This window comes from Carassius carassius, chromosome 50 (genome assembly GCF_963082965.1).
Source record: "Carassius carassius chromosome 50, fCarCar2.1, whole genome shotgun sequence".
Taxonomy (NCBI): Eukaryota; Metazoa; Chordata; class Actinopteri; order Cypriniformes; family Cyprinidae; genus Carassius; species Carassius carassius.
The window spans coordinates 13259826-13282372 of record NC_081804.1 but is presented as its reverse complement, the minus strand read 5'-3'; the positions used below and the strand labels follow the sequence as shown (position 1 = coordinate 13282372).

Here is a 22547-nt window from a genome sequence, read left to right as displayed (position 1 = left end):
TTTTAAAAATAGTATGTGAAACAGTAAAGGATTAATAAGATTCAATAATAAACATTTCAGACGCTAAGTAGCTACATTGTTGTCACATGACCTTGCCACGTAGCCAGTTTATCTTCTAACACAGCTCTAGACGCAGGTTAAATTTGGGAATGAAATGCTAGCATTCTGCTTATTCAATACTTAAAATATTATACACTGTTTACGGTCTACTATTTAAAAAACAACAGGTAAAATAGTCTGCAGTATGCTTATGTTATACTGTTGACACACCTCGACACATTAATTCAGATTGTTTTCAAAACGTTTTTTGGATTTTTATCCAATTCTGTGCAAAAAAAAAAATGGAAAAATGTTGCCGCGAACTAAAGATATGTAGTATGCTAGTACGCCATTTAGAAAAAAGCCAAAATTGTGTCTGGTTTTATATGATATTATTGGTATTATTAAAATTAAACCATTTGCATGAATTTAAAGGACTGAAAGAGATGACACTTCCTTCTACAAACAAAAAGAGAAGCTGGAAGCTACTCTACTAAAGTTCTGCTAAGAATAAATAACACGGCAAAGCACACCAGTACATTCTTTCCTTATAATTAACTAGATTTCATAACCTTGCTAACATAATCCAGTTCTAGAGTGGAATATGTATGAATCGAGCAGTGCATTCTAGAGCCGTCTGAAGCTTATTGTCACGCGAGCGCATAATGAAAGCTTATGGTCTGACATCATACATGAAGTACATTTTGTCTGGTTTTCGGCTGCCAGCTTCAGATATTAATGGTTTCACATTGGTTGCATTATAAAACATGACACACTGACATTGTGAAGGATTAGTTATCGAGATTCTTGCGGTAAGCTATCGCCAATGTGTGGCATACTATTGATACTTAATACACACACACACACACACACGCTCAAACAAACCTCTAACAAGTGCTTTACACCTTAATACATGATTAAAAACAAGAAAAAAAATATTAGCCCTATGTAAGAGGAAATCCATTCATACCCCAACATACAGCCAATCAGTGGCGCTAGTCCCATGTGAGCCAATCACATTTAACTTTAACAAGTCACCTGACAGTAACACAACCAATGACGTGTGACATCTCTAGCTCTGCGTATAAGGAGCAGCCAATCATCCATATCAATCATGATCTGATTGATATCACGTCCAATCAGACGAGGCGTGTTCAGCTCTGGTCTTCTCGCAGTTCGCTGGGCAGGAACTTGTATTGCTGCTGTCGGATGTGGGCGAGTTTCTTCCGGGCTTCTTCTAATTCCCTCTCCTTTCTGAGCATCTCCTCCTGTGCTGCAATGATCTGGAAATAATGCAAAACTATTAGTCACTGAATAGGCAACATTTATGAAAACTAGGCAGAACAAATTCCTGTGTAAATCAGTCCAAAAATTTTTTTTTTCTTGTGTAAACTGTTGCAATGCAATATAATTACAAACTATTTAAAAAAAAAATATTTCCGCTGTGACATGACTTGAGAATGCACATGCACAAATGTTGCAATTAATTTACAAACATGCAGATTCGTTCGGCTCATGTTTAAAAAACGAATGGTTAATGTGACAGTTTATAGACTAGATGGTTGGTTGGTTTCACACATAAATTACACAAACTCATTCTGCTTGTTTCATGCATGAATGCAACATGATTATGACTATTTATGTACGAGAGATTACCACCGAAATCATTTCTGTTAATTTTTTATCAATGTGACATGAATGCAATTTACAACATGCATGAATGGTTCATGAATGGTTTACACAAACTTGTTCTTGTTGCATTCATGAATGTGATGATAATGCAAGAAATGACTGTAATGGAATGGTTTTATGAACCATGTATCATGCACAAATAAATGCAACATGACTGCAGATCATTGGGGCAATTTATGCAATAATGTTTTATACAAGTTTGTTTGCTTATGTTGCATGAATGCAACAAATGCAGATTAATTCAATTTATGCAAGAATGATTTACACCGAGGCATGCATGAATGAGACAAATGCAACGTTACATAAGAATGTTTTCCACCAACGATTAACACAGATTCTTTTTGCTTGTATTTTATACATATCATCATGGCAATTCATGCAATAACGGTTTGTACAGATTAGTTTTGCTTCTGTGGCATGAATGCAAACAACAGCAGATGAATGCATTTCATCCAAGAATGATTTACTCCGATTGTTTCAAGCATTAACTCAACAATTTATGTAAGAATTGTTTTATAAACAATGTGTACAGAAACCCTTTCTTTTCACGTTTCACGAACGATTGTTTAAAACCAGTTTCCTTAGATGAAGATGGCTAAATCGTTTGCGGTACAATGATACATAAATAAGGCTTACATATTATAGCCAAGGAAAATTGCCAAGGAATGTTTTTTCTTCTCCCCCAAAGTAGTTTTTCCTTCTGCTGCTTTCTTAGTGACAGAGAGAAAACGCTTCATATTCTTTACTGGAATGTGTAATTTCAGCATAACTGTACTGCAAAAAAAGTGGGCCTGGATCTGCAATAGACCATCCAGTTATTTTCCAAAGAGTGTAACATTTTTGTGGATTTAAGGAATGGGACGGATAGATCAAGAGGGACTGACTTGGTACAAAAACGTTTCTTTTGTTGTGCTGGCAATGATTCGAGGGTGCCTGCAAACACTCACGCCATCCACTCAACAGTTTTCTCAGATGTTCTGAATATTCCAGTGCCCTCTCAAGATGAAGACAAGACCTGAAGGCATTCTGGGAGGAAGGAAGCTTTGAATAGGCAGACACACAGTCTTTAATTAATGTGCATCTGGCCCGGGATGAAACGTGTAAATGAGCTGTTTGTGGATGCAGTAAGATGCCAGCAGTAGATGCTTGGTACAAAACCACAGCTTTCAAATCCCGCCGATGGCTTTGTAGATCCACAATGCAGTTCTAAATGTCAAAGTCAGGGAACATTCAAAAACTGCTGTGGACAAACAGATTCAGACTTTTGTTTTTCCCTGTGGGAACATGAGAAGAATCTCACCTGAGCGATTCCACCTACGAATTTGGTTTTAACCACGACACTGTTGTCTTCGGCTTTATCGAAGGCTGCTTTCTGCGCTGCCTTCACCAGGTTGTCGGATGCTCTCTTGACTGCATTACCAGCAGCCTGTGCAAACACAAAAAATAAGAAAACTACAACTTAGTTGTTGTTTTTCACTTCGAACTCGTATAATTTTGTATCATTCAAGTGACTGTAACCTGTAATCTCCTCATGGCCTCTGAGTCCTGGTTTGCTTTGACTTTACAGGCCACCAGCAGTTGAGCGGTGGAAGCCGCCACCTGTTTGGCAGAGGAAATGAGCTTCTCCTCGCTGGCGTGACCCTGGACTGAAGCGTTGGCAGCCTCACACAGGTTACTTGTGGCAGCTGCAACCATCCGAGCCTAAAAGAGAGAAGGATTCAAATTATAATTGTCATTTAGCTGATGCTTCTGGTCAAAGCAACTTTACATCTATTGCAATAGTGATATCTTCAACTTACTGCTGATATTAGACCCTGGGACCACTGGCCGTCATCTACTGCATTGGCAGGGATGGAGCCCACCTACGTCAAATACCCAAAATATTAAAATCAATGTGTCAATGTTGTTTCAGTATTATTTATGTACTATTATAGAACGTATTCGTATTTTTAATTTTGCTTTTATTTTTACATTTTAATTGAATTTTAAAGTTGTAGTAATTTTTCTATTCAGCTTTAATTTATTTTAATTTCTGTTTCAATTTTTGAAGTGAAAGATGAATGTTATTAATAGCAACAACAACACTGGAAAATAGAAAACTTAGTATGTTTAAAAAAATAACATACTAAGATACAAGTGTTACAACATAATAGAATACAAGTGTTGACAAGTGATGATTTTAGCACCTTGCCCTGGTCTACGAGCTCTCTCTGAGCAGCCGATGCGGATTTGACCAGAGCGCTGGTTGCTGCAGCGATGGATTTCGCCGCTTCCAGGATCTGCTCCTCAAAGTCCAGAGACTCATCGGCTTGCTGCGAAAATAAGAAAGCAAGAGATGTAACAAGCTGTGGATTGTCACCTTATTAAGTGTAATGAACACTCTGGCTGACATAGCTGGAAATGAAACCATGCTATTACCTTCAAATAAATGTAATTATTATAAAGATTAAATGGTTTATCTAACTTGATTGGTAAGAATCCTCTCACCAAGCAATTACTTCAAAACCATTGGTAGAACTGAGATTTTATTATCTGTTATTATACTATAATTATTATTATTTTTGGAAGACACATTGTGGTAATCCCAGAAAATACATTTCCACCAATAGGTTAATAAAACTACACCCTAAAGGTTGACATACGTTCCACTATAAAAACAGTAATAGTAATAGTTTGTTAAGAATTACATGCTACTAGTCTGCTTGTAGTACATTTAGAGTATGCAGCATGTACTCGGTGCTCAGAATGAAGGTAGAGAAATTTGCACTGTGGGATAAAGTAATCCATGAAGTGGGGATTGGTTTTATACAGCACATTTTGGCAAATGCAGTAGATATTCCATGCATATGTGCATACATTGAAAAATATATATAATGCATACAATAATATCACAAGGAGTATGTATGTAGTAAGTAGTATGGTAATATGCTATTTTGAATATACTCTTTATTGCATGTTTCTAATGGAATACTAGCCTACTAGAGACGGTGCAGCATCTACAACTATTTTATTCTAAAACAGATGGTAATACAGAAATGAGAAAAGTTTCAAACAACAGTGTGCCACAATGTTGTCAGATGATGTGAAAATAACATTTACTTTAGACCAGTGGTTTCCAACCTTTTTCAACTCGCGGCCCACACAACCCAACACATATGTTTACGCGGCCCACTGTAAAAAAAATAAAATAACTGAACCCGCTATTGTTGGGTTTATAACTTAGTACTCAGAAGCTAGATTGTTAACTGTATTTATTGAATGAACTGGCAATGAACAGAAAATAACTCGGGCTGGCACCGCTTGGTACAACACAATATCGAAGATAAATTGGCGGTTTATTCTTAAACCAATCAGCGAGCTCGAATAGTGGAAGCATAGTTACAGTTTAATATTTATTTTTTGTTATTTAATTTTATATATATATATATATATATATATATATATATATATATTTATGAAATTATGTTATGACATTTTTACATATATGAACAATATTTCTTTTAATAATAATTGGCGGCCCACCTGCAATACCACCGCGGCCCACAGGTTGAAAACCACTGACTTTGAATCCATTTGTTTTAAAAGTTTGATAAGATAATAACTAGTGATGTTGAAAATGTTGTTGATATTACCTCTGGTTCATTTATCAAAATGTAAATGGAAGGCCATATTAAGTGCATTGTGGGATATAATAATCTTGTTATATACTGAACTTTTAATGAAAACTTGGTGTAACAGCATATTACATACTGCATTAATATTGTAGGGGATGAAAGGGAGATGGTGAGATGTAACTTCAACAAAGTGATCTGAGGGTGACACCTTGTGGCATGGAGGTGCCACTTCTTAGGTTCACATGGTTCAGAATCAACAGCGTCAAAGGAAATGGACTTAAGACACACCTTTGCATTCTACCTACACAAATTGATCTGTCTGAAGCCACAAAAACAGACACGTTCATGAACAAGTTATAAACAGAACACACACAAGTCTGGAGACAGAGCAGGACACTGTAGGAATATGTTTGATATATAGTTGGAGAGAATAACAACCTAATATATCAAACATATCAAACAGAACCCTGCAGAAAGGCTTCCAGGTCTACCTCACCTCAAGAACATTGGGAAAGAGAGGAGAGGATAGGAGAGCACAAGAGAGCAGGGCATGCTGGGATAGCAGGGAAAAGACAAGGATGCGTAGAGGAGAGAATGCGAAATAGGGAAGTGAGGAATGAAGATTAAGGGAAACAGTAAAGAAAGCTTTAAACACCAGTGACATTGTATATGTGCTTTATTTCAATCTCATTAAATCATGTAACAGTGAACAAACATGTTATTACATGGTATAAACCAGTTCAGTATGTTTACTGGGATGTGATGTAGAGCTCTAAATGTGAGACAGTCTATGAAAGGTGGTTTGGTAGTCTGCAGAGGCTAATGAAATGCCAAATCAACAATGCATGTCTGAATGGACTGAAGGTGACAACATTGCACAAACTTCTGTTCATCTTTCTTTCCAGAATATATGAGAATATACTTTCTTTCCAGAATATAATAACACAACACAGTGAGACAGAGAGTTAAATATCAGAGGAAGGGATAGACAGACCAACAGATACACAGACAGAATAATAGATAGACTGAAATAGAACTAAAGACAGAATGAAAAATACAGAAAGACAGACAGAACCAAAGAAAGAATGATAGAAAGACAGAACCAAAGAAAGAATGATAGAAAGACAGACAGAACAAACCACAGATAGAATGAAAGTCGGAATAAAAAGGCCATAGACTGATTGATAGACAGAATTTTAGATAGAATGAAACAGACAGAATGACAGACCCAATCAACAGACATACAGAAGTATAGAACAGACAGACAGACAGACGAACGGATAGAGAGATAGATTGATAGATAGACAGACGGATAGATAGAAAGAAAGATATAGACAGACAGACAGAAAGATATACAGACAGACAGACAGAAAGATAGATAGTTAGATGGACAGATGGACGGACAGACAGACAGACAGACGGATAGATATACAGATTATAAATAGATAGACAGATAGACGGATAGATAGACAGATAGAAAGCAGACAGACAGATAGATGGACCGGTAGACAGACAGATAGATAGATAGATAGATAGATAGATAGATAGATAGATAGATAGATAGATAGATGGACAGACAGATGGAAAGACAGATAAGACAGACAGATATACAGAAAGATAGATAGATATACAGACAGACAGATAGATGGATGGATAGATAGATAGATAGATAGATAGATAGATAGATAGATAGATAGATAGATAGATAGATAGATAGATAGATAGATAGATAGATAGATAGATAGATGGATGGATGGATGGATGGATGGACGGACGGACGGACGGACGGACGGACGGACGGACAGACAGACAGACAGACAGAGAGATAGATAGATAGATAGATAGATAGATAGATAGATAGATAGACAGACAGACAGACAGACAGACAGACAGACAGACAGACAGACAGACAGACAGACAGACAGACAGATAGATAGATAGATAGATAGATAGATAGATAGATAGATAGATAGATAGATAGATAGATAGACAGACAGACGTATAGATAGATAGACAGACAGACAGACAGACAGACAGACAGACAGACAGATAGATAGATATAGACAGACGGATAGATAGATAGATAGATAGACAGAAGGACAGACAGACAGACAAAAAGATATACAGACAGACAGACGGACAGACACAGACAGACAGAAAGATAGACGTATAGATGGACTGACAGACAGACAGACGGATAGTTGTATAGATAGAGACAGAAAGACAGACAAATAGATATACGGACGGACGGATGGACAGACAGACAGATAGATATATGGACGGATGGACAGACGGACATACAGACAGACATATACAGGACGATAGATGTATGTTGTCTCTGTACAGTCTGTGGCAGTAAATGTTAATCACTGAGACACTCAAGGGGGAAACAGTTCCAGCTCTTAGCGGCAAAATGTGGATGAATGCTTTTTTTTTTTTTTTGGTGAAAGGCATATTTGACAGCTAAACTATAATACAGATGGATGAAACAATAAAAGAGCTTCAGGGAAAATCATTTCTAAAAAGTACTGACTTTCATGGACATGAGTTTCAGAATGAATGACTAAAACTTCACAATACTGAATAATTGAGATGCAAGACGGATCACAAAAAAGCCCAACAAACCAAAAACAGACGATCATTTTAATTTCAGTGCTCACCAGACTACAAAATATCAAATTGTTAATGTGCAAAAAAACAAAAAGAAAAAGCTACACAGATGTGCGCAAACTTCCCAAACACTGCGAAAATACAAAAACACCACATCATGAAGTCTTGAAGTCCTAAAATTACAAAAATAACATCACCTCCTGCCAAACTTAAAATAGGAATGAAACATTCCCACAGCCTTTGGTGGAACTGATCTGACATACTTGTGTTGGCAGGCTGATCACAGCAGTGTATGAGTGTGTGTGTGTGTTTGGATTCAGAAGATGAATGGAAAGATACCTTTGGTTTGGTTCTGGGCTTCAGCTGCTCCAGTTTCTTGGCCGCGGCCTCGATGGAAGCAGCAGCACCCAAGAGCTCCGTCTCTGCTATCACCGTGGGGTCTTCTGGGTCCACCCACTCTGAACCTGAGAGGAAGTGCAAACAATGTCAACATGACCCTCATTTTCAATGCACTTACAATGTTTATATATAATACATGCACATGGAAAGAGTAAACATGGCATGACATGAAAAAACAAATTTCAAATAAAAAATTTAAAAGCATGCGATTCAAACCAAAAACGTTCTGTATAGAGAAAATCACAATCCAATTAAAAATATTAAAGGAAATAAATCCCACTTTTATAAAGCCCATAAATTATTACAGAAAAGTCTTAAAAAATGAAAATCAATATATCGAATCAATATAATAAATAATAATGACAATTTATGATAAATGAAAATGCAAATGTATGATAAAAGAATGGATGCAGCAACCACTCATTACCATAACATTAAGGTAAACACAGTGCTGTCTGGCAGGTTATTACAGTCACAATTTTTCATTAATTGCTTAGATGAACATGCATATCTTTACGTTAATAGCCATTTATGGAGCAAATATGCTTTGCAATACATTCTACTCGACCGACGTTCAAGAGGGACTAAAAGACGTCTGCTTTGTTCAAGCATCTTGTGAAAACAGATGGAGAGAATGTGTTTGAGAATTATGTTAAACCTGTGGGAACTGAATTCTATCCCTTCTTCTCTTTTCTCTCACACTATAACTCATCGTATGAGTGTGTGTGTGTCCACGCTGGTCAGTATTCCATCTGTATGTGTGTGGCCTGATATTTGAGAAAAACAACAGTGTATATCATACTCACCTCCATCTGTGGCAGAAAAGGAAAAAAACAACAAAGTAGAGTTATAGAAAAGAGCAAGAGAGTGCCTTCAGCTCAATGGCTGTATTAAACCTGCACAAATTCAGCTCAATCGACCTGCAGTTTTCCCCATTAGCTCTAAACTCATATACCATTACCAGGCCTGCATGAGATCTGTGCTTGTGGAAAACTCAGAGTTTGACATCCAATCATTCGCAAAATTAAATGGGTTCGATTTTTTTCATTATAATTGGATTTTGGAATTACTATTTTAAAAAAGGCAATACTGATGTTTTTCGGATAATTATAGTGCAAATAGAACTATATAAGAATAATTCACTTAAAAATTACAATTTGCCGAAAACTACCTACCCTCAGGCCATCCAGGATGTAGATAAGTTAGTCCCCCCCATTGCCCTCTCACAACAAAATTGAGTTTTGCCACTATACTATTATACTATATTTATTATATCCCCAATATGTAAGTGTGGATGACTATTTTTGCTGGAAGCAACGGTTTGAAATAAAAAACATCTCAATGATGGACTTATTTCAAACATGCAGCTTTTTGCTTCACAAGATGATTGCTTCTTTGGGACCAAAAAAAATATTTTCTTGAAAATGTTCCTTACAGGACCTTCAATCCCACTGTAGCATTCCCATTTGTGTGTGCTCACCTTTCATGGCTTCAGCAGTCTGGATGAGCTCTGTGACTGAGCCTGCCACTTTCTTGGACAGTAAGGCCAACTGCTGTTTCTGTTCAGCCGTGGGTTTCTGCAGGACCTGTGTGGAATAAACACATGAGGTTAATCCCAGAACGCCAAGCACAAAAACCCCCTGTAAAAACTGTCAGCCCACTCACAAGCAGGACGTGTTCGAGCAAGTCGATGTATCCGGTGGTGCACTCGATGCCGTAGAGCAGAGCTTTATGCCTCACATCCTTGCCCACTTCTGGGTGGTACGCAGCTTGCTGCAAGACATAAATACAAATTTATGGTATGTGATGATTAGCTCCAGTTGAAATCTGCAGATTTTTGTCATTTTGAGGGAAAATTCTGTAGCTTTATAGGAATCTGTGGACTGCAGGAAATGCATTAAATCCCAACGACGACACTAGATGGTGCAATTTAGGAGTCAAAAGTAGGTTAGTGCCAAATAGAGAAATAGAGCAAATATCATTCATTGTTCACAGAGAGTCTGTTAGCACAAACAAAGTCATTTTGTTGGTATTTAAGTGTGTGTGGATTTCCACCGTCCAGTTGTTCAGCATACGGTGAGATTGTGTTTGTGTGAGCGGGCATATGTCCGTGTGATGGTGGATAAGCACCTTGCAGGTGGTCAGCATGTCGGAGATGGCTTTGCGGCTCAGGTTGGCAGTGGAGATCACGTCCTCCTGCTGAGCAGAGTTGCCTGCTGCCACCGCTTTGGCCGTTGCAACGGTGATGCCCTTGGTCATGCGGATGAACTCTTCTGGGGTGGTAGACTTCTCCGGAACGTCCTTGGATTGGAAAACCTGGAAAGCCGATGATGCAACAGTCAGGGAAATGAAGAAATATTTTATACATAATAGAAATAACATATCTACAACCCTCCAGTGAATCATACGTTGTTAGAATCAGTCACATGACCAGGGCTGATTTTCTGTGCACTAATACAGTAATGGCATCAGGATTTCCTAAAGTCCTGATGGGCATCTGATAACAGGAGCATTAATCCAGAAGATAAATCTTGTGCCTTCCTGTACCACTATCTCAGTTTCTCACACGGACTCTGATAAGTGGAGTAGGGATGCCCATGGGAGAAGGAGAACGAGGAGCAGGTGGTGAACAGGCTCACAGGGTGTATTATTCTGTAATAACAGTTCATATCACAGATGGATGGGTTTTTACCTCTGTCGGGGCTAAAATGAATTAGGCTGGACCTAATTGGTACTAATTAACAGCCAGATTGTAATACAAGTTGATTGTATTAGTATCCTAAATAGGATAAAAATGAGCATGACGTACTAACAGTACAGCCAAAATAATTTCCTTATTTTAAAAACAAAGTTTTACAAGGTAACAAAAAAGAATGGCAGATATTTAGGCCGAAGTGGGTGAACATAAAAAACCAGAATGAGTTTGCTTCTTCTGTTGATCACTAAAGATATTCTGAAGAACGTGGCTAACCAAACAGTTGCTGGTCACCAGTGACCTCCATAGTACAGACATAACCAACTGTCACTTTAGACATAACCAACTGTGTTTACATGAAAACCTTGTGTATTTTTGACAATATTAGCGCAATCAGATGCAAAAGATAAACAGATGCAAAAGATAAAGTAGTCCAGATAAGGCGCTGTTTCATTGGCTTCTTAGTGTGAGCGTGCATTAAAGTGGACATGCTTAGAAAAAGTGCATGTCAGAATGAAATGTTTGAATGAAACTCACAATATTAAGATATGACTTCAAAATCAGAACGTGGAGACATTTTAATCATCCAAGATCAAAAATTGTGATATTGCACACCCCATGACTAAGTGTATTTTTTGTCCATACAATGTTGTTGTTTGGATCCCAATGAGGGTTAGAAAATAATGACTGAATGTGCTTTCCACTTTTAAAGAGTTCTTCAAAAAACATAATCTCTTTAAATATTTCAATATTCACACAAAGAATGTTGCATACAGTGAGTTCCTGTTTGATGCACTCAATAGTGGCTTCAAGAGCCCTCGTCCCGCGAGTGGCTTCATCTTCCACCGCTTTCACAGTTTTCAGTAGAGAGGTCACATTCGTTACCATCACCTGTAACATTAGAAAACATAGGGAGGTTAAAGTTTCAGACTGATTTAAAACTCCTTTTTGTGCTTTATGTATGGTAGCTTAAGTGAGCTCAACTAGAGAATGTCAACAGATTTGTGGCCAGTTTTTCACCTGACACACTGAAATAAGATCCAATGCTATGACAAGAACAGCTGTATCGAACAGCTCAGTGAAATCAGTGAGGTCGAGCAGATTCTGTTCTATGTAAAGTAAAAACCTCAAATCTAAATCATATATCAAAACATCAGAAAATGGTCAGGTGATCAAACTCAACCTTATAATGGACTACAGCTGAGGTCAATAATGGACTACAAATCTCGTTTTAGGCAAAGTTTTAAACACAAAAGGATAAAGAAGGAAACCCAAGGAAACAAAAGGGGGGCTAAGACAAAGCCCTGAGGGACACCACCACTACTTTAAACACATACTGAAGAAAGAAGCGCAATGAATATCTTGAAGCAAAATTCCAGAGGATCTGAAGTCACCAGATGTTGGAGGAATGTAAAAAAATCTTTCTGTGAAGGTCACAACAGGATAATAACTCATTAAGTATGCTAATTAAGACATATCATGTTGCATGTATGTGGAAGTTAATACCAGAGGTTTAAATGCACCAGGTGAATGATTAAGGGATTAGAGTATGCTTTGAAATATGTGCAGTCTACATCAATTTCTGTTTAAACAAGCCTTGAGATAGTTTTATCACTTCATTAGATAAACTGTGTGCTCTTATCCACAGAATAACTGCAGAAGTGAGTGCCATTTTAATTAACTTTTAATTAGGTTTACAAAATTAATAAGTATTGCCAAATCAAATGTAGCAAATCACACATGGCATTGGAGAGAAGACAGAAAAAAAGCAGAGAGGAAGGGAAGGAAGCAGTCCTTATGCTGTACACACACACAGCTTGGTTCTGTACCCTGCAGCGTGGCCACTGAGTCACTCACATATACACTATGATCACTGTAAGATAGGGTTTGATTTGTGGCCACACACCAAGATGACAGCTAAAGGAGACAGCACCAGCCAAGAAAATAAGAGACAGGCCCTGTTGTTAGACAGGCGTAGGCGTACACATACACACACAGTGATAGTCATCAGAATAAGATATGATCCTCAATAAGACGCATAATGATTTTCCTACAAACAGGAACTTACAGACACACATGCAACATTTTTCAGCCAAACATACCTTGGCAGCACTTTTCAGCTGATACATGGACGGATCATCTGCTGCCTTGCCTGCGGCACATTTAGTGGCACTAATCAGCTCAGCCAAAGCTTTTGCGACATCTCTAACAGCGTTTATCAGTACCACCTGAAAGAGATTGAGAGAAGCCTTTATCACAACCAACTTTAGTCATGATATGTCACTGGCTTTATCAACTATCATGATGCTTTTCACACCTCCAGTGGTGCAGTTCTTTATTGGAACCATCTGTATAATACCATACAATACATTATAATATATTAATCCTCAACGGGTAATTTACATTTTGCCCAGAGATGTGTCATGAAACATGCCATTGGCTGTGAGTCAGAGAGTGTCTGCACCAAAACGTCGAGACATTTGAGAAGAGAGCTAATGATATTATCATTACACTGTGTCAGGGTGTGAAAAAGGATAAATATAGTCCAGGATAAAAATATAGGAGCAGACAGAATTAGAACACACTGGAATTGTAATGTCTACTGAAATTTTGGCGTGAAAATCTATGACAGATTATGAAAATGCAAAAACAGAGAAATGTGCACCTGTGTCTCTGGGTCCTCTGAGCCCATGCTCGCAGCGCCAAGTTTGACCACATCAGTGAGCTGTGTGATGGTTTTGGCAGAGGACTGGGCCGCCTGGGCTAGTTTGTCCTGGCTCGATGCGGCACCAGACACAAGCAGCTTGGTGTCTTCAACCAAAGCTTTAGCGGTTTTCAATATGTTCTCTCTAAAGTGTGCAGAAACAAATACACTTCAGATAACATAACAGACACTATTTTTGGAGCTCAAGTATATGAAAAGCATTAATAAAACAAACCTTTATCATTTTATGTATGTGATGCTGAAACTGTGTTATGCTCTGTTAGGTCTCACCTGTGATCTGCAAAAGACTCTTCGTTCTCTGCATTTAGTGTACCGGCAGAGGCGAACATAATGGTGGTGTCCAGATCAGCGATGATGCCGGAGACGGAACTGGCTGCAGTTATACAGGCCTGAGTTCCTTTATTACCAGCCTGCAGGGCTGACAACACCATGGACACCTGCAGGAGACAGTGAATCACACTTCATTATAAACTCCACAGGCAGAGTTGGGACAGCTTTCTAAGCCTGTAGCACTTTTCTTGGGTGTCAGTAATTAAATGCATATTTTATAATGTACTAAATGTATTTAAATTATAGATTTTATTTATTTATTAATGACTAAATGTAAATATAATAATAATAATAATAATAATAATGATGAAGTTTTAGAAGGTTTTGATTAATAATATAATTTAAAAATTTAATTAGAAATACATATTATATTATACCATAATGCATAGTATTATAACTATAACTAATTTGTTTAAAAAAGGTTAATATGTTATAATTAAATCATTTATATATTTTAACATAATATAAAATAACATAATATATAATAATATTTTATAACAATAAGAATTCAAGAATGTTTTGTTTAATATATTATAATTATATAATTTAAATAGTTGTGTAATTAAATAAATAAAAAATTATGGTGATTAATATCAGTGCCCTTGTTTTGTCTCAAGATGCACAACAGATGTTTTTTTTTTTACATTTATAAAAATTACTCAAATATCCTAATTAAACTATGGCCTTATCCTGGCTTAGTCGAAGCCCTGTCTGTGAAACCAGGACATAATTATACTAAATTAAACAAAATGTATTATTGCTATTTTGTTATATAATATAATATAATATAATATAATATAATATAATATAATATAATATAATATAATATAATATAATATAATATAATATAATATAATATAATATAATATAATATAATATAATATAATATAATATAATATAATATAATATAATGCATGTTCCTACAAGCTACAATAGACGCCGCAATGTAAACTGATCCTAGATCTGTATAAACATAACTGCTTCCACCATCATCAACATCAGAGAGAGAGACAAATATTAGAATTAGAATTTTCTTCACGAGTAGATGAAAAACCATAAGGGAGGCATTCGAATGCGACCATCTCTATTCACGTTTACTAGAGAAATGATTGCAGGGAGAGCTGAGGTTTGAACTGAATGATGCCGGTGGGGGACGTGGACATGTTTAACAGAGCTCATTGAAAGCAGTGAGGGGTCAGAGCGCCACCTCAGTGGGACAGACCAACTCCAGTTACTGAGATGTAATCAAAGACAATATGACACACTGACGAATGTCATTTACTTTGTACATTCTCAACCGGGGCTTCCAGCATCTATTCAAACAATGGTATAAAAACAGCTGAAAAAAATCTAAGAATGAAAAGTGTAGTCATTGAAATGCGCAGGTGACTCTCACTGTGCCTGTCTGTGTTGTGTTTGCCAGGGTGTTGCTATGCTATTTTTTTAGGGTGTTGTTGGTGATTGCCAATGCATTGGTAGGGTGTTGTGGGTAGGCGACAGGGTGTTGCTATGTTACTGCCAGAGTGTTGTGAGTGGTAATACTCCCATCTATAGTCCTTATGGTATTCTGGTCTCTACGTAAGACTTTGGTCCCTCCATCAATATAACTGTTTTATTGTTCACAGTGTGAATATGTGCACAGGGGTTCCCAAACACATTCCTGGAGCCCCCCCCCCCCAAAAAAACCTGCAAGTTTTCCATGTCTCCTTAATCAAACACAGGTGTGGCACAAAGGAGAGATGCAAGCTGTGCAGTGTTGAGGGGGCTCCAGTAACACAGTTAATAGATACAAAAAGTAATGCAGCAAACCGTACAGAAGTAACAGCCTCCCAAATCCTGAGCGAGCCTACCTTCTCTGTGACGGCGCGGGCGTATTCGATCAGCTCTCTCTTGGTGAAACTGTCTGTCGGGCTCAACTGCAGGGCTCCGGCCTTCTGGACCAGATAGATGCAGCCGTGACCCAACTCCTGCACCCGAGTCTTGATCTGAGATCCCACCTGGAAATACAGCCATGATATCAAGTCTAAGAAAGAGTCTGAATCTGGGTCTAAATCTGAATATATTCATGCTCTGCGACGGCTCTAAAAGCCACTGCCTCCGTTCAACAAAGCTCTATCCAGTAATTAAGAAGTGATTGTGACGTCCTTTGAGGGGGCCCGACAGCACTGTATTTTCATTACCTGACACACAGATCCATGGGTGGGCGGCTCTTCATTATGAATATCACAATGGGCTTTTAAGGCTTATGGGGGTGCACGGTTGCTATGGTAACGGTAACGGCCACTTACATAAAACGCTAGTGAAGAGAGAGCTGGTGACTACTGCGTCCACGTCTCGGCTTCCTTTTTTCAAATGTGGAGAGAGCAAAGGTGTGAAATGTGTCGGCTGGTGTTCTCACCAGGCTTAAAGGGATAGTTCACCCAAAAATGAAAAATATGTCATTAATAGAGTGTGAATAAAGATTTGATCTATTTCTCACATAAATCTATCGAATGGTTTCAGAAAACTGGTAACAAGTGCCATTAAGAGGGTTTGAATGATTTTTTTATTTTTTTTTATTTTTTTATTTAAATGGTTATGATATGCAAACGCAGGTGAGATTTGAGAATAAATAATGACCAAGTTTCTGTTATTGTAAGTTTCTGTTATAATAAAAGTATATACCGTACATGTTTTTTTTAAAAGTCAAAAACTTCATTTTAGTTCATCTTCACTTATTTTCACATATATTTAATAAAACTAATACTGTTATTATAATAAAGCTACCCTGCATCATATTAAATCAAATACTTGTTTCTCATTAATTTTAAGGTGCTGATTCTAAAATTAGTGCCTGTTTTGCTATAGTATGTCACAATTTCTCACAAAATATGATGAATTTCATAATAATATATAGTGCACAAGTCAAATGAATTAAAATCATGACCATTTGGATGTTTTTTTTATTTGTTTATTTTCAAAGTTAATTCAGTTTCAGTTTTAAGTGATCTGTTTCCTTTCACTGCTGAGTTAATGTTAGGTTAAGGCCATCTGCTCGTCCATTAGTGTGTCTGTAGATGTGCTTTTCTCAGATCAATGCTCCTGTGGGGGTAGAGACACACTTGCTGCACTGATCCTCACCTCCTCTGGCTCAGCAGTGGCAGCTGCCAGACGGCCTTGTTGTGCCAGCTGGCTGTAATCCACCATCACCTGAGACGCCAGTCCACCCAGCTCCTCTGGACAGGTCACTGACTTCGTCATCTAGGGTCACATAACAGTAGTATAAGCTGTGATACAGAGACTAAAAATGTGAGAGGACGTTGAAGCATTTTAAGTGAGCGTACTCACCATTTCCTGCGCAGTAATGGCGATGGCTTTTGAAAACTTCACCATGGTGGTCTGGTAATCCACAAAAGTGCCATCAGGCTCTGGCGGAGTTCCTTCATCCATCTGTGAATTAAAGAGATCCGGAAAACAGTGATGTAATGCTGGATCCAGTCCTAATACAAATTACGGTGTTTACATGATTCGTCTGCACGACGCTGCGATCATTCTCGCAGAAAATGATCAGAGTGCAGATACTCAAATGGCTGCCATTGTCTTCCACTGTGAGTCATGACAGAATAATGACAGACTGCGTGCATCCAGAGCTGATAAATGGAGATGTTGTGTCAATACAGTCTAATAATGAGATGCAGAACCAGCTGTAGTATCTGTGACATATTTACATATGATTGCCAGCAAGAGATGACTGATCAGAAAACATTCTACAGATATCTAATAAAACAACACTTATATATATATATATACACACACATATACATTATATATATATATATATATATATATATATATATATATATGTATATATGTGTGTGTGTGTGTGTGTATGTATATATATATATATATATATATATATATATATATATATATATATATATATATATATATATATATATAAGCTCTGGGCAACGATTACAATTATTAATCGTGATTAATCACATTTTTGTCTGCGATTAATCGCAATTAATCGCATTGTTATGCACGAAACTAATAACGCATTCTAAAAGTAGTGTATTGTACACTTTTTTTCATTTAAAAGTAGGCCTACTGATAAATGAACAAAAGTGTAATAACATTTGGTTTGCAAACACTTTAAACAAATAAGGTGCTTTTTACAGCAGTGTTCCTTTTACATAGAAGCAGTTTAAATATTTAGTGTAGCCTAAATCTCAACTTATAACATTAATGTAGTTAAATTAAATATAAATCAAGCCATTTGTCACTGTCAGGATATTAAAGTTTTTTTAGAGAATATTTTATATTTTGTTATAGAAAAACAAGTAGAGCCTCGATCATAACATTATAACCTCAGAGTAGAGACCATTACAAAAACATTTGAGTATGACCAATCAAATAAGACTATGAATATGTTTACGTTTCTGTATTTATGTAGTTTATGATATACAAATGCAGGTCAAATTTGAGAGTAAATAATGACTTAATTTTCTGTATGTCACACTTTTTTTAAAATAAAAAATCTATAAAATATTATATTTTTCTCTTTTAGTCAAACCATTATTTTTTGACTTTTTAGTTCTTTGTGCACTTATTTTTTTCATTTTAATAATAATCATAAAAAATTGTGTATTGTGTACTTATAAATTATATATATCAGTTATACAGTTTACCGGTACGTACGTATATACACACACACACACACACACACACAAGGTAAAGTAAAGTTTAGGATTATTATTATTATATGGACTTTAATAGCCAGTGCCCCCTGTTCTCCTGATATTAGCAATGGATTTGAAGAAATGGTCATCCACTATGTTTTCAGTGTCGAGTCACTAACCCGTCCAATGGACTCAGCGATGGACTCCACCATGCCGCCCACCATCCCGCCCTCACTGGCCGCCTCGTTTAAGGTCACCATGATGTCATCGACGGCCTCCTTCATCAACTGGGCCGCTTCAGCTATTGCATCATGAGTGTGGGTCGCCTGCAAAAACAAAAAAAAGTTAGTGGCTAATGGGATAAACATGGTCAACACAGACCCAATAGCACCCAACCCCCCTGTGTTGTTTTTCCCATGGGTCGTACCTTAGGGTTTCCTCCACCCTCTTTGGCAGCGTAGAGCATCTGTAGAGCAGATTCAAACAGGGTTTTGGTTTGATCCAGTATGTTCATCTGCTGCTGGTGGTCGGCATGTTTAGACGCCAATCCCACTGACGCCACAATCACTGGCTCAAAGTAGCTCGCTAACTGAGTCACCTGAGGGAAAAAAGCATGTGTCAAGACTATCTGGCATGCAAACATACAGTTTCCTGTATATAGTTCAGGCAAGAGTGATATATAGAGGGAACTGATAGAATTACTTTATATTTCAGCTATTTATTTGACTATTTCATTTGACAAGCTGACAATCATTTTCAATCAATCTTGCTCCAACAAGCAAATCCAAAAGTTGTTTTAGACAAGCTGTCATAATGCGATCGGTTCATGATGTTTATTTGAATGGCACTGTGTGATTTACACAAAATAGACATAATGCATATGGAGGTATGATGAAGGACAAGATCAAGATCAAGTCTGCTTTATTGTTATTTTTTGTTATCTTCATTGTACAATGTTGTTGACCCAGGAACATTTCATAATTGTGTACAGCATTCGGCCAATCATGGACTGGCTGCAGCGGTAACATATTTGCACTTCCACTTTTGATGTTCCTGTGTACCTTGTGTCCGAGCTGAGCCGCTTCCCCTCGTGCTGCAGTGGAGATGTGGTCGATGAGGTGGCCGATCTCCTGCACGGCGGACGTCAGCTGCTCCTGCAAAGCCTGATGGGAGTCACATTAGCATTTGCTCAAACACTAATGCTACATTTCAAAATACCAAAATTATACTAACACTAAAGTTACAAGGGGTATAGACTATGAAAAATATCAATTTGCACTTTTGAAATCAACAACTTTCAAAAGAACACATTCTTTATTCAACAATCATCATAGAAACTATTAACATATGAATAGCCTCATTCACATAACGATGCCAGTTTTCTACATCTTGCTCCACCGTGGAGTGAACAGTATATGGAGGATAGCCAATCATTTACAGTATATATTCTTAAAGGTACAGTATCAAAATTTTAAACTATTAAATGTACAATAAACCAGTTTGATTCTGATTCAAATCTAAAAACGGTTGTTATTGTTAAATAAAACAAACTATTAAAAACCATTTTTGTTCATTGAAAAAAAAAGGTAAAATAAAACACAATTATTGGATGAAAAACTTAAACTTGGTAAATTAGACATGTTTCCTTGGAACTTAAATAAAATTAGCATAAACTAACACAAACTAAAAAAACTAATAATAAAGCGCATAAAAATTTCTAAACAAACTGAAACCTCCCCCCGCTGAAAATATAGAAATGAAGCTACTACAAATTAATATTAATATTATAAAAGCACATAAATAATTCTAAAATAACACTAAATCTGATACATAAAATCATTAACATGGTGGTGCCACTTAAAGTACAATGAATCAAGTATTGATTTATTCATCCATTTAAAAACGTAAAGAAATTACTTGTAAAACTGACAAATAAATAGATCGTTTAAACCAAAAAATATTTAATTCATGTTTAAAAATGTTGTTCAATGCAGCAATTAAACAATACTTGAATAACAAAATATTAAATGTCTTAAAATCCAGTCAACATTTCATTAGCTACTTTCACGTGTTAACTATCCAGTGCCATTTTTAACACACAACTTTAAGTGGATAAATAAAAAAAGCTATTTATAGCATTTATCTAAATGATTTAAAATGAAAACAATATTAACATTATACTAAATATTATATAATATTACATAATAGCATGCACTATTTTTTATGCAACACGATATAAACATTTTTAAATGTCTATTTATTTATTTTTTTTAATTGGAAAGTAGTTTACGTATTTTTATTTGTGAATAAATTCATGAATAAGCACTCGATACATGAGTGAGCAGCACTCTAAATCCTCCATAGATTCATAATGCTTGGCTTCACAACACAAGCTGTTGTAAACATACTAGAAAGTAAAAGTGTACCAGAGCAACATTAATGAAACGTAATGTTACACCAGAGTGACGGCGGGTCTTGCGGTGTTTCATTGGTTTACCTCCAGCGAGATGTCGTCTCTGCGGGGCAGACTCTGACTCACGGCAGCGAGGGACACCTGCTCGATGTCTCTGATGCTCTTGTTGATGCTGTCGATGGACTGGTCACACTCCCGCTGCCCAGGGGCCTTGTCCCTATGACCACAGAGGAGATGAGGTTGCTACAGGGCTGCCGTGGACTGTTTTTCGGCTTAATTGAATTAGGCATTTCAACTCCATCCGGATATTGTACATAACAGTATCATAAAACAGGAGAGTCAGCGCAGACGTGGGTGTTTTTGCTGGCACACACGGAGGGCTGGCTGAGCTCCAGTTCTGATTGGTTTATCTGGGAGGACAGTATGTGGAGGGCAGCGAGCCGAGCCGCTGTTCCTGCTTCTGCTGAGAGCGTTACAATCGAGAAAGCACAGTCACTGCGAAGCTGTGCAAGACAGGGTTTTATCTTTTGTGTGTTGTTGTTATTATTATTCCTAGTCATTTTTTATGGATGCAGGACTTTTACAGCTGATCCCAATCATCGATTTACCGTCATCGATCCTTATTATTATAGCTTTTACCAAAACCTCTGCAATAAATGTTTTATGTATATTTATTGTCTTATGGTCACTGTTAACTAAATTATAACACCAGCAATTTTGTAAGAAAGAAAGAAATACTATATGTTGTTACTATGTATTTTAAACGATTTATTAAAACATGTTATGTTATGAATTATTAAAATGTAAAATCTTTTTCTTTTTTGAATATATGTTAAAAGCTGAATTTTCAGCATCATTCCTCCAGTCTCCAGTGTCACATGATCCTTCAGAAATCCTTCTTATATGCTGATTTGCTGCTCAAGAATCATTTATTCAAACAGAAAACCGTGCTGGTTTTTCAGGATTCTAAGATGCACAAATATTTTTCAATAGAACAGCATTTATTTGAAACCGAGATCTTCTGTAACATTATAAATGTCATTACTGTCACTTTTGATTAAAATAATGCACCCTTCCTGAATAAAATATTAGTATTTTCTATAAAATAATCTTATCCCCAAACTTTTGAACAGCAGTGTATGTTTAAAGGTCCCGTTCTTCGTGATCCCATGTTTCAAACTTTAGTTAGTGTGTAATGTTGTTGTTAGAGTATAAATAATATCTGTAAAATTATAAAGCTCAAAGTTCAATGCCAAGCGAGATATTTCATTTAACAGAATTCGCCTACAACGAACGACCCATTTGGACTACATCCATCTAGTTCCTGAAGTAATGACGTCACTAAAACAGTTTTTTGACTAACCTCTGC

The 22547-nt window shown here is 36.9% G+C and overlaps 1 protein-coding gene across 1 annotated transcript in view; it reads right to left on the bottom strand.

The window, feature by feature from the left end:
* Window positions 1-451: 451 nt before the first annotated feature.
* Window positions 452-22547, bottom strand: part of LOC132133015 (talin-2-like) — a 178300-nt gene continuing 156204 nt past the window's right edge. The window contains exons 38-57 of the mRNA XM_059545669.1: window positions 21263-21395; window positions 19827-19928; window positions 19193-19363; window positions 18945-19091; window positions 17432-17533; window positions 17225-17344; window positions 15955-16101; window positions 14045-14211; window positions 13715-13898; window positions 13152-13277; window positions 11824-11940; window positions 10485-10670; window positions 10020-10127; window positions 9835-9940; window positions 8295-8419; window positions 3918-4043; window positions 3531-3593; window positions 3250-3432; window positions 3032-3157; window positions 452-1322 (exon numbers count right to left, since the gene is read on the bottom strand). Coding sequence (XP_059401652.1) covers window positions 1194-1322; window positions 3032-3157; window positions 3250-3432; window positions 3531-3593; window positions 3918-4043; window positions 8295-8419; window positions 9835-9940; window positions 10020-10127; window positions 10485-10670; window positions 11824-11940; window positions 13152-13277; window positions 13715-13898; window positions 14045-14211; window positions 15955-16101; window positions 17225-17344; window positions 17432-17533; window positions 18945-19091; window positions 19193-19363; window positions 19827-19928; window positions 21263-21395 — 2668 coding nt within the window. The 3' untranslated portion in view covers window positions 452-1193. The remainder of the gene's footprint in view (window positions 1323-3031; window positions 3158-3249; window positions 3433-3530; window positions 3594-3917; window positions 4044-8294; window positions 8420-9834; window positions 9941-10019; window positions 10128-10484; window positions 10671-11823; window positions 11941-13151; window positions 13278-13714; window positions 13899-14044; window positions 14212-15954; window positions 16102-17224; window positions 17345-17431; window positions 17534-18944; window positions 19092-19192; window positions 19364-19826; window positions 19929-21262; window positions 21396-22547) is intronic.